Source organism: Macaca fascicularis, chromosome 3, assembly GCF_037993035.2.
Source record: "Macaca fascicularis isolate 582-1 chromosome 3, T2T-MFA8v1.1".
Lineage (NCBI taxonomy): Eukaryota > Metazoa > Chordata > Mammalia > Primates > Cercopithecidae > Macaca > Macaca fascicularis.
The window spans coordinates 176,339,368-176,353,108 of NC_088377.1; the positions used below are offsets into that span (position 1 = coordinate 176,339,368).

Consider the following 13,741-nt stretch of genomic DNA (forward strand, 5'->3'; position numbering starts at 1 on the left):
ATGACGACTTTGTTCCTTTCTGGCCTATAGTACCCCCTGGTGGTACTCCAGTTAATACTAATGGAGTTCTTAGATGTTGCTGTAGTTCCCTACTATGACTTAACTCCCACACCTAACATGGAAGAAACTATGTCATGTACATGAAATAGGCTGGATTGGATTTCAGGATCATTTTTGTATAAGTTATTTATTGTCTCTAAATGCCAATGTGCATTAATAAAGTTTCTCTTACAATGTCTACTGAAAAATAAGGTCCCAAGTATTCTATTTCACAACTGTAAGAATTAAGCATAAGTGACTTTCTCAAGATCAGAAGAAATAGTATGTCATCGTATTTTTTTCACATCATTTCTGTTAATTTACTGAGATTTTAGCCCTTTCAAAATTGATTATAGATGTATTAATTCGCCAAAATAGGTGTGTTAGTCTAATATTAGTCCTCTTGTATTGCATGTCTAACTTTCCAGAGCTCAAATTACAGGGGTTTGTGTGCTTGGTTACTTACCAACCTAAAATAAAACATTTCATAGGATTTAGATGCTAACTTTTCGAGACTCCAGAAATTAAGTGAATCTCCCCAACTGTTTAGGGGGAAATAAAGATTTTCTTTTATAGGAAGGACTACTTTGCCAGTTCATGTGTATGTGTTAATGGTGGTAAAAAACAAAAGTTACTATCTTAATTGCAAGTTTATGCTTACTATCAAGTTACATGATCATACATGCCCATTTTGTGATTAATATCTGTTGTCCGAATGTAATTATTAATAGCATCTCCTTTTACTTTCAAAAGTGCCCCAGCCTGGATGATAAATTATGTGGTTACCTCACTATAAAGATGTTGAGCTGGATGTGGTGTCACGCACCTGTAGTCTCAGCTACTAGGGAAGTGGAGCAGGAGGATTGCTTGCACCTAGGTTTAAGATCAGCCTGGACAACATAGTGAGACCCACTTTTAGAAAATAAAAACATGAAAATGAAGATGTTAGCTTTCACTACTGTTAAGAATTGAATCTAGAAATGGGCATAACCAGGGTTTATATTTCTGTAAGCACAAAAGTTGCTAAATTTCTTTTCATTTATTATGAAAGTAAAAACACTTGTGGCTGCAGATTCATCTGATTCCAAGCCATGCTTTCTAGAGATGTTTATATAAACTTCACCCATACAATATAGGCTCTTTCAAGAGACTGGAGTAAATTTTCCCTATTTTGTCTTTAAACTGCTTGACAAGTTAAAATGTTTTACCTACTGGGAAGGAGTGTGGTAACTGATAGCATCAATGACAGCATACTGTCCTATCAGAAAAATACTTTCTTATTGTTTGAAAACTGTAACTATGGGGTGGGAAGAATTATGACCCCAGTTAAATAACTAATTAGAATATTGGTCTATGCTGAAATCTCAAATTGCTTTAAGATTTTCTACTAAGAGTATGCTAATATTACTCATCTCCTCTTAGGTCTACTCTTAGAGGTATCATCCGTGTACCTCAACAGTAAAGAGTATTGGTTCTGAAGATGTTAGCTGTTTCTCAAATATTTGATATTATGACACTATAGGCAGTCATATCCTGACTGATGCTTTCTCCATTTGTGGAAAAGAAGACAGGTGCTGTTGGAGGAAACTGAAGTCTAAAGAGACTCCAGATTCCTTGGCCACGATCATGGTAATTAGTTGGCGTCAAGAACTCTACTCAAAACTCAGTTCACTGAGGCTCCACACACGGTTATCACCTGGGCTTTAAAATTTTTTTCTAAAAGGTAGCCCTTCCCTTGACCTGTTCTTCGTTTGGAATACTGTGTTTTAAGAAGCTGAGTCAAGAACATCCATGGCAGGTAAACTATAAAAAGGTAATTTAATGCAACTAATCAAGTCTTAAATTATTACTGCTGTTTTAATATTGTGGTCTGAATGGCGCACTCTAGCATAGCTATACAAGATGGCCTTTCTTGAGTGCATACTGCGGGCCAAGCACAGTTTTAGACATTTTACATACACATGTTGTTTTATGTAGGAACTAGAACATGGCTCTGAACTCACTGGAAAGCTATGGTTCAATACTGCGTTTTACTTTGCTGTTTAGTATATCCAGGTCATATTTTTTATTTCGTTTGATCAGTCATTGATCAGTAAGCTGTTTTGCTTAAAGAAACTGCTTTAATAAAAAGAAGCAAACTATTGATACACCCATTATCATGGATGAACCTCAGCTGCATTGTGCTAAGTGAAAGAAATTGGGCTAAAACAGCTGTGTATTGTATGATTCCATTTATGTGCCATTTTGGAAAATGTTTTATCGGGAAATAAAACAGATGGGTGGGGAAAGGGTAGGCTGCCAAGGGGCACAAGGAAATTTTAAGGGTTTGATAGAGCTGTTTTATATCTTGACTGGTTATTACATTATTGTATGCAGTTGTCAAAACGCATAGAACTTATATGCTAAAAAGGGTGACTTTTGCTGTATGTAAATTTTACCTCAAAAAGCCTTGCTTTATCCAGTGAACTCACCATTGCCAATTAGGAGAATTAAGTGAAGGTTGCTATATGCACCTATCTTTGCCTTTGAAAACTAACCTGGAGGGCATTTGTTATGCTTTCTCGAGGCTTCAGGAGCCATCTGGTTCTGACTTTATTTAGCACCTAAATCATGGTCATTATAGGGAACTGCCTTTTAAAGTCCTTCTTCATGAGAAGTTATGTTTAAGTTGCTGGACCATGAAGTTTTGTTTGAGAATCTTGCTATTGTTACAGGTTGAAAACTCCTCTAATAAAGTTTTTTAATTTTTTTATCCCAGAGCTATCTCTGCTTATTATCATCAATTTCGTTAGCCTTAATTGGGCCTTCCATCCCCTCCTTTTTCTTCTTGTAACAACCTAGTCTAGGAGCAGGTCAACAAGGACCTCCTGGAGTCAACACAGATGAGTGGTACACTGAGAGGCAAGTGATACTGATTCGGAGCTAGATAACACTCTTGTATGAGAATTGCAAACACGGAAACCACAAGTCAGTACCTAAGACAGGCTTCTTGGCTGATGGGGATGACCCTTCCCCTGTCAAATGACTTATTTATATAATATCTCTGCTCATAAATCGTATATGCTTTTGAGATTGCTTTACTTTTAATCTGATGGTAGTTAATGCTTTCAGAAGAAAGAAGTCAAAACAAGACATACAGAATATTATATAGTAAAAAAATGCCTACTTAAGGGACTGCTTTACTGGCTTTTAGAAATATAATTACCTATGATTGTGCTAATAAGTCCAGGTTAAAAAGCAGGGCCCACTTCTGACTGGTTCAGAGACACTTCTCACAAAGCGCCACCATGAAAACATCTAATGTCAACCTAAGCATCTGAAAGCATCCTGTACTGTAGTGTTCCAGACAGGCATGTGTTTCATTCTCTGTGGTTGGCATAGTCACTTCCTGTTTGTTTCCTGCTGGCGAGCATCAAAGGAAAAGCCAGGTACCAAAATGAAACACTGGATGTAGTCTGCATCTCGCCAGAGGAAATGGATTGTTTAGTCTGGGTTCAAGCACAGGACGAGGCAGTTTCAAGTTTGGAGTAAGAGTGACACACAAGACACTCATGCAAGACAGACTTGATCCCTGAAGACCTGTGTGCAGCTGCATATATAGCAAGGCACAGAAGTGGTGAGATAAAATTAGACACTCAGAGAGGAATGGTCAGCTGGGACTAGCTGTGGGGACAGGGACTGATGAGTTGGTCACCTTTGGCATTTTAGTGTGATATTTTCAGAAGCAGCCAATTCAGGCCTCTCTTCTGTGAGGCAAGTAGTTGCCTATTGCTGTGGCTAAGCTGTCTTTTATAATAATTGATTTGTAGAACCCTTTATTTTTTAAACATTATAGGCTATTTTAACTATAAAATTAAACGTAGAATGGATTCTTCTCTGTGCCTTATTCTAAATTAGTCTGTTATTTTATCGTGTTATAATATTCAAATCACCCTAGCCCATCTTTACATATATAGTATTCAGATCTTAAATAATTAAAATTAAAAATAGGTAGATCATCTATGAGATTCAGAATCTCTTGTTTCAGCTCGTATTGGCCATAAAGGAATACAGAACTCTTATCACAGATTGTTTGTCGGTAGGGTTTGAACTGTGATTACCTGACCAGGAGAGGGAAGTGAGGAATGAGTGGGTCGCACCTTATTTAATGAATGAGTTGACTGGAGTTGTTTCCCTTTTTTTTTCTGATTCCAAAGCGTATGCACTACAGAATTGGGGTTTCTGCTTTCCTTTTCGTCCTGTAGCAAATCTGTCTCTCTGTCCATCTCTTCTGTTTTCTAAAATTCAAAGATTTTGAACACTTTGGAGAAAATCAAAGAACATATAAAGCCATTTAATTTGAATTGTTTATTTTATTGGCACTAGATGTCAACAGCTTTTTCTTCGAGGCTAAGATTCTTTTAATTCTCCTTTTTTTTCTTGGTAAGGTCATGGGGAGCACAGTGTTTAATCAAGGCTTCAACAGTAAAAGACTAGATTTAATTTGAAAACCCAGAGAGTTAGAATTTATTCAGTTCAGGTATGCACCTAGGGTTCACTACATCAGGTCTTGTTCTTGGTACAAGGGATACTGCACCTATATGTGAATGAGACACAGGGTCCTTTTGTGGAGCTTTTAACCTCTTTCTGAAATGTGTCTATACTGCACCTCTGACAAAGTCCTTAGGGTGTTTCCATATATAGGCTTTATGTTTTAGGATTTTTAATTAACATTTTGTTCTTTTTTTTTTTTTTTGAGATGGAGTCTGTCTCTGTCCCCCAGGCTGGAGTGCAGTGGCGGGATCTCGGCTCACTGCGAGCTCCGCCTCCCAGGTTCACGCCATTTTCCTACCTCAGCCTCCCAAGTACCTGGGACTACAGGCACCCACCACCACGCCCAGCTAATTTTGTTTTTGTATTTTTGGTAGATACGGGGTTTCACTGTGTTAGCCAGGATGGTCTCGATCTCATGACCTCGTGATCGCCTGCCTCTGCCTCCCAAAGTGCTGGGATTACAAGCGTGAGCCACCACACCCAGCCTAACATTTTATTCCTTATAGCCTTTAGTTACATGTAAAAAGTAGATTCACATAACAAATACAGTTGTAATTACTTAGTGGATCATATTACTAAATAATTTCTGGACCCTAGCAGCCAAACCATAAAAGTGTTACTTATAGTTGAACAAACATTTACTAAATCTTGCAGTGGGTAAGGCTCTGTGTTCTAACAACATGGGCGATACAGAAATGGATCAAACATTGTTCCTGTTCTCAAGGAATTTATAATCCTGGTGGGGAAAGTGAGCATTTGCACAAGCACCTCTACCAGGAGGTGCTTTGGTAGATGTACAGTGTACGTAACAGTTTGTCTTTGGTTCCTGTTCCTGCTATGGTGACTTAGGGGAGAGGGTTGGTAGGTGCAAATTTGACTTCCTGAAGTTAGTCCTCTATGCAGAAAATAAAGTTGTTTGACTTTCTCCCCAATTTTGACCTTGAGTTACTTCCTGGACTTATTATCCCAAACTTTCATTATTTCTTCCTTAAAATATCCCATTATTTAAATTGACTGCAGTTAGCTCCGAGGTGCTTCTACATGAAGATTCAAGACTTAAAGGCAATGGCGGACCCTTAAAGACAGGGGTAGCTGTAAAGGGAAACACCACTGAGTTCTCGCCCTGCACCTGCTCCTCCACACATTACTGTAGAACACAGTGCCTTGCCCACTGCAAGAATTTAGTAAATGTTTGTTCAACTGTAAGTAACACTGTTATGGTTTGGCTGCTAGAGTCCAGAAATTATTTAGTAATATGGTCCACTAAGTAATGACAACTGTATTTAACTCCACACCACTGCGGAGAGGGGTCGGTACAGGGTGAGAACTCAGTGGTGGTTCCCTTTATAGCCGACCCTGGAACAATATGGATTTGAACTGCATAGGTTCACTTATACATGGGTTTTCTTCCAACAAAATTTGGATCAAAAATACCACACTTGCTAGAGGTGAAACCTGTGTAGACGTAGGGCTGACTTCCAGCCTTGGGTGTGAGTGGATTTTGGTACACGTGCAGTCCTGAAACAAATCCCCCACTTATAAGGAGAGACGACCATAGAATTGTAGAAAAATCTGAGCCAGTTATCGAGGGATGTGCCACTCATTTTTAACTTTCCTATAATGTTCCAGTGAATGAGTTTATAATAGGATATTATATAAGATAGCACTAATTCAGTTTGGTTTAATATAGTTCAGATGCATTATTCTGGCCTTAGGAGCTCTGCCTGCTTAACTTTCTTAGGATGTTGAATGTAACTTATGCCAAAATTGAGTAATGAGTAATGGCTTCACTGTGGTTTTTCCTAATCTGCTGTTTTAAAATTTTAGTCACTTAAGTCTCATTGACTGATTATTAACCAGTCTGAGTATTTTAAATATTTGTAAGTAATTAGTCTGCTGTGTGAATGACTTGAGTAGTCATTAAAGTGGAATGTTGATTTTATTTATTTATTGGAAACATTACTATTTTTGTAGAACTCTTCTTCCTTTGTAGTTGAAATATTATAGTTTCGGTGGCCTTTGTTTATTTGGCTCTTTAATTTGGTCCCACATAAAAGGGACCAAACTTGAGAGTGCCGCTGTTAAAGAGGGGACCTGGTGGATCAGGTTAGATCTGAGGCCATGGTCAAACAAGTGAATCCCATGTATGCCCCAGCCCCTTGCTGAAGACCCGGAACTTGTTTCTAAAGTCACAGACAACAACTCCTAAACGTAGCCCATCATGATCACAGTGTGTTAGCTGGCCCATATGTTAGCTGGGGATCAGACAAACTTATTCATTCTCTTTACCAGTCGTGGGAACACTGGATGCATCAGCAGATGTCCAGTTAGGACCCAGCCTTTCACAAGGGTAGAGCGTTCATAGAAACATTCTTCTCTCTCCTCCTCGGTAGTCGTGGAAATAACCATGGATAAGTCACCTGACCAGGGTTTAAATCCTGGGGATTTGGTAGTTTAAAAAGGTCCATTTTTACTGCCTCAATAGTCCTGTGACTAGAGCAAGTTTATTTAACCTCTCTGGATCTGTTTACTTTTTTTTTTTTTTTTTTTTTTTTTTTTTTTGAGACGGAGTCTCGCTCTGCCGCCCAGGCTGGAGTGCAGTGGCCCGATCTCAGCTCACTGCAAGCTCCGCCTCCCGGGTTCACGCCATTCTCCTGCCTCAGCCTCCCGAGTAGCTGGGACTACAGACGCCCGCCACCGCGCCCGGCTAGTTTTTTGTATTTTTTTTTTTTTAGTAGAGACGGGGTTTCACCGTGTTAGCCAGGATGGTCTCGATCTCCTGACCTCGTGATCCGCCCGTCTCGGCCTCCCAAAGTGCTGGGATTACAGGCTTGAGCCACCGCGCCCGGCCTTTTTTTTTTTTTTTTTAAAAAGACAGAGTCTTGCTCTGTCACCCAGACTGGAGTGCAATCTCAGTTCACTGCAACCTCCTCCTCCCAGGATCAAGCAATTCTCCTGCCTCAGCCTCCCGAGTAGCTGGGATTACAGGCGCGCACCACTATGCCTGGCTAATTTTTGTATTTTTAGTAGAAACGGGGTTTCGCCATGTTGGCCAGGCTGGTCTTGAACTCCTGACCTCAGGTGATCCACCCACCTTGGCCTCCCAAAGTGCTGGAATTAGAGGCGTGAACCATCGCACTGGGCCCTGTTTACTATTTTTTAACATCTTTATTGCATTATAATTCACATACCATGCAATTTGCCATTTAAAGTATGCAGTTAAATGACTTTTAGTGTATTCACAAAATTGTAACTCCATTACCACAATCAATATTGGAACACTTTCACTACCCTAAAAAGAAACCCAGCACCCCTTAGCTGTTACTGTCCCCTCAGTCCCTCCCCTATTCCACCCAGCCCTGGGCAACCACTAATCTACTTTCTGTCACTATAGATTCGCCTGTTGTGGACATTACATATAAATGAACTCATGCAATAAGTGGTCCTTTGTGACTGACTTCTTTTATTTAGTAGCATCATGCTTTCAAGGTTCTTCCAAGAACCTTATTGTGGTTTGCATCAGTACTTCATTCCTTTTCATTGCCAAATAATATTCTATTGTATGTATATACCACATTTAATTTATCTGTTCATTAGCTAATGGACATTTGTGTTGTGTTCACTTTTTGGCTATTATGATTAATGCTGCTATGAAGGTTTGTGTACAAGTTTTATATAGACTCATGTTTCATTTCTCTTGGGTATATGCTTAGTAGTGGAATTGCTGGGTCATATGGTAGATGTGTGTGTAACAAAAGGAATTGCCAGACTGTTTTCCAAAGAGGCTATAGCCTTTTGCATACCTGATTTTACAGTGTATTATGACTCCAGTTTCTCCACATGCTTACTCACACTTGTTTATAATCTGACTTTTTATTGTTGCCATCCTAGTGGGTACAAAGTAGTATCTCATTGTGGTTTTGATTTGCATTTCCTTGATAGCTAGTAATATTAAGCCTATTTTTATGTGCTTATTGACCATTTGTATATCTTTGGAGAAATGGTTGTTCAAACCTTTTGCCCATTTTAAAATTTGATCATTTGTCTTTTTATTATTGGAGGCAGTTCTTACATCTGATAATTCTAGAACATATATATCTAGAATATATATGCTATGCAAATTTTTCTCCCATTCTCTGGGTTGCCTTTTTATGTTCTTAATAGTGTCCTTTGAAGCACAAACATTTGTAAATTTTTATGTAGCCAGTTTATTTTTTTTTCTTGTGTATGCTTTTGGTGTCATATCTAAGAAACTATTAATTAACTCAAGGTCATGAAGACTTTACTCCTATGGCTTCTTTTCTAAAAAATTTTTACAATTTTAGCTTTTGACTCTAAGTCTTTGATTCATTTTGAGTTAATTTTTTTATAAAGTGTGAATTAGGGATCCAACTTCATTCTTTTACATGTGGATATACAGTTATCCCAGTACTATTTGTTGAAAAGATTATTCTTTATGCATTTCATCGCCTTGGCACACTTGTTGGAAATCTATTGATAAAAAATATGAGGGTTTATGTTGGGTTCCCAATTCTATTTCATTTATCTGTGTCTATCTTGATTGCTATAGCTTTGTAGTAAGTTTTGAAATCAGGAACTATGAGTCCCTTGGTTTTTTCTTCTTTTTCAATATTGTTTTGGCTATTCTGAGTACCTTAGATTTCCATATGAACTTTAAGATCAGTTTGTCAATTTATACAAAAAAGTCCACTGAGATTCTTGATAGAATTGTATTGAATCTGTATGTTAATTTAGGGAATGTTGCCCTCTTGATACGTGTTACGTCTTCTAATCCATAAATACATATTTAGGTTTTCTTTAATTTGAACACTGTGTTGTAGTAGTCAGAGTATAGTTTTGTACTTTTTGGGTTAAATTTATTTTTAGCATTTTATTCTTTTTGATGTTATTATAAATAGAATTGTTTACTTAATCTTTCATGTTGCTTATTGCTACTGTATTAAAAACCCAATTTCCTTTTCTGTATTGTTCTTGTATCCTGCAGCCTTGCTGAATTTATTAGTTCTGACAGGTTATTGGTGGGATCATACCTTCGGCAAATAGAGATAGTTTTACTTTGTCCTTTCCAATCTGGGTGCCTTTAATTTCATTGTCTTGCCTAGTTGCCTTGGCTAGAATCTTACAATGTTGAATAGAAGTAGAATGTTCAGTCATTCTACAATAAAGTCCTGGATTCAAGAGCTTAAGATTAATGGTTGGTGACACTGCAAAGGCACACATCTATGAGTGGTGAATCCGAGATGCTGATAGATACGTACACCCATAGTTTCTGCTTCTCCTGGTAAACTTTAGTCAAACATGGTCACTTTTGTCACTTTTGTTATCTTTTAACAAATTAATTTTTAGAATTTAGATTATTTGGAGAAATCTATAAAATCCATTTTTCTCTCCAATTTAGTGAGCAATATGCTTACAGACTCTGGAAACAGATAAAGCATGGTCCTTGCACAGTAGATGAATATAAACAGTACTCAGTGTCCTCATGCTCTTGTGTCTCTAAGGTGCCTCTGCTTTTCTTAACCATTAAGAATAAAATAAAGGAATGCTGGTGCTAGAGAGACTATCCTCTCTCATTTTATAAATGAAGAAATAGTTCATTGGAGGTAAAATCTTGGCCAAGGTCACTCGCACATGTTCTGCCACAGAGTACTAGGAACATAAAGAGCCCTCAGTTACTAGTTAGTGAATGAGTTAGGTTTGGAGACCTCCAGAGCTTCCCCTGGATTTGGGAGTGAGTACTGTTGGATTTGAAAGGCTCAGTGGTCACCTGACTCCAAACGACAGGTTGTTGACTTCCCCTCCTGCTCTTTCCGAGGGATGTATGTGGTGGCTGTCGTGCAGCTAGCTGACATTTCTGACCTGATGGAGCCGGAAGGTGCTAAGAATCTAGAGCAGTCATCTCCCTGCTAAACAGCTAGCGGTCTGGTCTGAATAGATTTGTTCTCAGCAGCTGTAGTTTGTGATGGTAATCTTCTGTAAGGTTGCAGTGTGAGGGTGGGGGCTTGGCAGGGCAAAGGAGTATCTTAGTATAAATCTTCTACCTAGAAGGGAATTCCTAATAGAGAAAGAAGAGAGACTTATTGTGCTACCTTTTTTTCATGTATGTTCTCTTTTAAGCCACCCCTTTTATCCCACAACCCTTTAAAATGCTGGCAAAGGAAGAGTGTGTGTTTTTCGTTTGTTCTTTCTTTTAATTGACAGGAGAATTGCAGGTCCAGAGAAGTTACTTGCCTAAAATTGCAAAGGACATTGCAGGGGGATTGGCGGGGGAGGTGATGGGACAGTACACTTACTTGGAAGAGACTGTGTCTTCCAAGTTCAGATCCTTTCCATTTTCGTAGTTGTTTGAGTGTGGATAGTTTGTGTATACGAGTTATTAGGTAGCTCTTCTAGGCCTTGACATGAAATTCTAATAAAGAGCCAGCCCAGCAGTAAGGATCCAGTGCTACGATTCTGTGACTCCTTGGCTGGTGCTCACAGTTAGGACCAATGGCTAATTAAAATGAAAAGGTGCATTGATTGCTAACTGATAACAACTTATTCTGCCACCCTCAAGTAAAGACAAACCCTTGGACTCCCCTGAACTTGTTCCAGCTAGGTCCTTTCTGTTAAGATAGAACAGGATGCATATGGTTAGCATTTAGAAGTCTATGTAATTAATAAAGGAGTATTTTTAAAGTAGATAATTTGAATACTTTCAGTTGTCTTTTAGTTTGTTGAACTTCATCTCTTTGTCAGGCCTTCCCTTTGCTCACTTTGAAATCAGAGAAACTTGAGAGGAGTTACATTACACAGTAGGTACAGACCCCTAGGTTTGAATCCAGGCTGTGCCATTTACTATCTGTGTGATCATTGTTTACTTAACCTCTCTGTGCCAGAACTTGTTACATGGAGAAATAATATATCGTCATAGGATTGCAATGATGATTAAATGAGTTAATACATACAAAATGCTTAAAAGAGTACCTGGCATGAAATATGTACTCAGGATATGTTTGCTGTTTCTTGTTAAAAGTGCTTGTAATAATAAAAAATATTATTACTACCACTTCTACTACAACTACCGCTCTTCTGGTCCAAGTTGAATTATCTGTAATTCGGTTGTACTTTAAAAAGGACTAAAGGTGGCTTGTGTATTATATATACCTTCCTTTTTTAGCAGCTGGAATGTTTGGAGACTACAGGAGAGCGAGCCGTGTTCACAGGCATGCTGTAAAATCCCTTCCTGATTCCCCTTGACTGTGCTTTCTAAGCACCTAGGAAAGCATTCCTGCTGGACTGGATCTAGCTCTGGGTATTGCAAGCTCACTTAGTGTGGGAAAACCAAACACATTCTAATCAAATGAACTAGATTTAGAGATTAGCGAAAAATCCTAATTTTAGTACCAGCCTGGGTACAACACATAAAAGGAGAAACACAGAAAACGCTCCTGGTTCACTTTCTGATTTTTTGAGATTACCTGATTCTTTGGAAAACTAGTAACACAAATGTGGGCATAGAGAAAATAATTTTCCTTCCTTTCAGATTTAGGTAGGAAACAGGAACAGATTGTCCCAAAAGGTATCTACTGTCCTGATGTAGCAGCACTTGCTGTGAATCTCTAAGCCTTTTTTTCTTGTAATTTCTGGAAAGTTCCTGGCTTCCAGGAATTATAGCTGGAATCCCTCAGTACCTGCATATTTCAGGCACACAGTTAAATGGGATTAAAGTGCAGTTATGTAATTAAACAGAACTTCCTCCTGAGTTGTCTTTTAACACCTAGTCTCTTCCTGTCCTGATCAACAGGTATCTCAGATGAAGACATCATCAACATTACTCTTCCTACTGGAGTCCCCATTCTTCTGGAACTGGATGAAAACCTGCGTGCTGTTGGGCCTCATCAGTTCCTGGGTGACCAAGAGGCGATCCAAGCAGCCATTAAGAAAGTAGAAGATCAAGGAAAAGTGAAACAAGCTAAAAAATAGTCTCTCCCAACTGTTGGCTAAGAAGAAATGCAAAAGAAGTGGCATAGGAGTGTGTTATGGGTGCTGAACTCTCTCTCTTTTTCCCCGATTTTCCAGAGCTAGGCTGTGGAGTAGAGTTTGTATAGATAACTAGGTAACTTATTGTGACCCAGATAAGGCTTTAGGATGCCTCAGTGCTTATGTCACAGCCTTATGAGTTAGCTTTCCTGCTAGCCCCCTAGTCAGTCACTAAACTAGTAACTAGTGGGGTTTAATGAAGGTCATCAGTTTCTGAGATGGGAGAGCAACAAGTAGAGATGAAGTTAAAGGTATTTATCATCCAGGAAATCATTTCTGAGTCACCATTGACAGGCACTATTCTAATCAGTAGTTCACTTTTATATTTAGTAAGATTTTCTGGGGTGACAATAAGAGATATTAGATAATATACCATATGTATTTATTACTAGTCTTTTCCTCTAGGAAAAGGGATGCTTTGATAATTAAGGCCAGAGGCCCATTAAATGAGAAAGTCACAGATATATTTCTCCAAGAAAGCCAACAACCGCCACCACAATGACAGAAATGACAACAAGGCCCTTTAACTTGTCTTCTAGTTTAGCGACATCCTTCATTTGACATTTAGTAGAATTCCTCTTTGGCCACAAGAATAAGCAGCAGATAGACAACTATGGCTGTTGAGGTTCTCATTTTGGTTTGTTTTAATTTTTCGAACTTCAATGTTTGGGTACCTGTAATTAGTTTAAAAATAAAGTTCCTGACAATAAAGTGACTGAAAATGGCATCCCCAAAGTGTCTCCATGTGTTTGGTGAATTTTAGGTAGGCTTCTAAACGGGTCTGACTCATGCCTTCCTGTAACAGTTGCACTTATTTCAACACAACAGACACTCGCGATTTTCTATATGCTGAAGCATGAAGCAGGGAAGGTAGAACACAGTGCATGGAACTTTATTCACATGAGCAGAGGGAATGGTATATTAGGGCTTGTGTTCATTGAGGGCAAAAGATTATGGTATGTAGCGCAGAGCAGTCAGGGTAGGCCATGACACAATTGATTGCTTATCTGTCTTAATGATACTCTTCCACACTATGTTTTTAGATGCTGTGGGTATGTAAGTCATCATTTATTTAAGCCGTTGACTCTGTTTCAAAGCAGGTCACGTATATTTCAATGATAAAGTC

The 13,741-nt window shown here is 38.6% G+C and overlaps 1 protein-coding gene across 3 annotated transcripts in view; it reads left to right on the plus strand.

Moving 5' to 3' along the window:
• The window catches only part of BPGM (bisphosphoglycerate mutase), a 32,724-nt gene extending 19,374 nt beyond the window's left edge, over positions 1–13,350 (plus strand). For all 3 annotated transcript variants that reach the window (XM_074036008.1, XM_045387457.2, XM_005550827.4), the window contains one exon: positions 12,380–13,350. In XM_074036008.1, coding sequence (XP_073892109.1) covers positions 12,380–12,523 — 144 coding nt within the window. In that variant the 3' untranslated portion in view covers positions 12,524–13,350. The remainder of the gene's footprint in view (positions 1–12,379) is intronic.
• Positions 13,351–13,741: the final 391 nt, after the last annotated feature.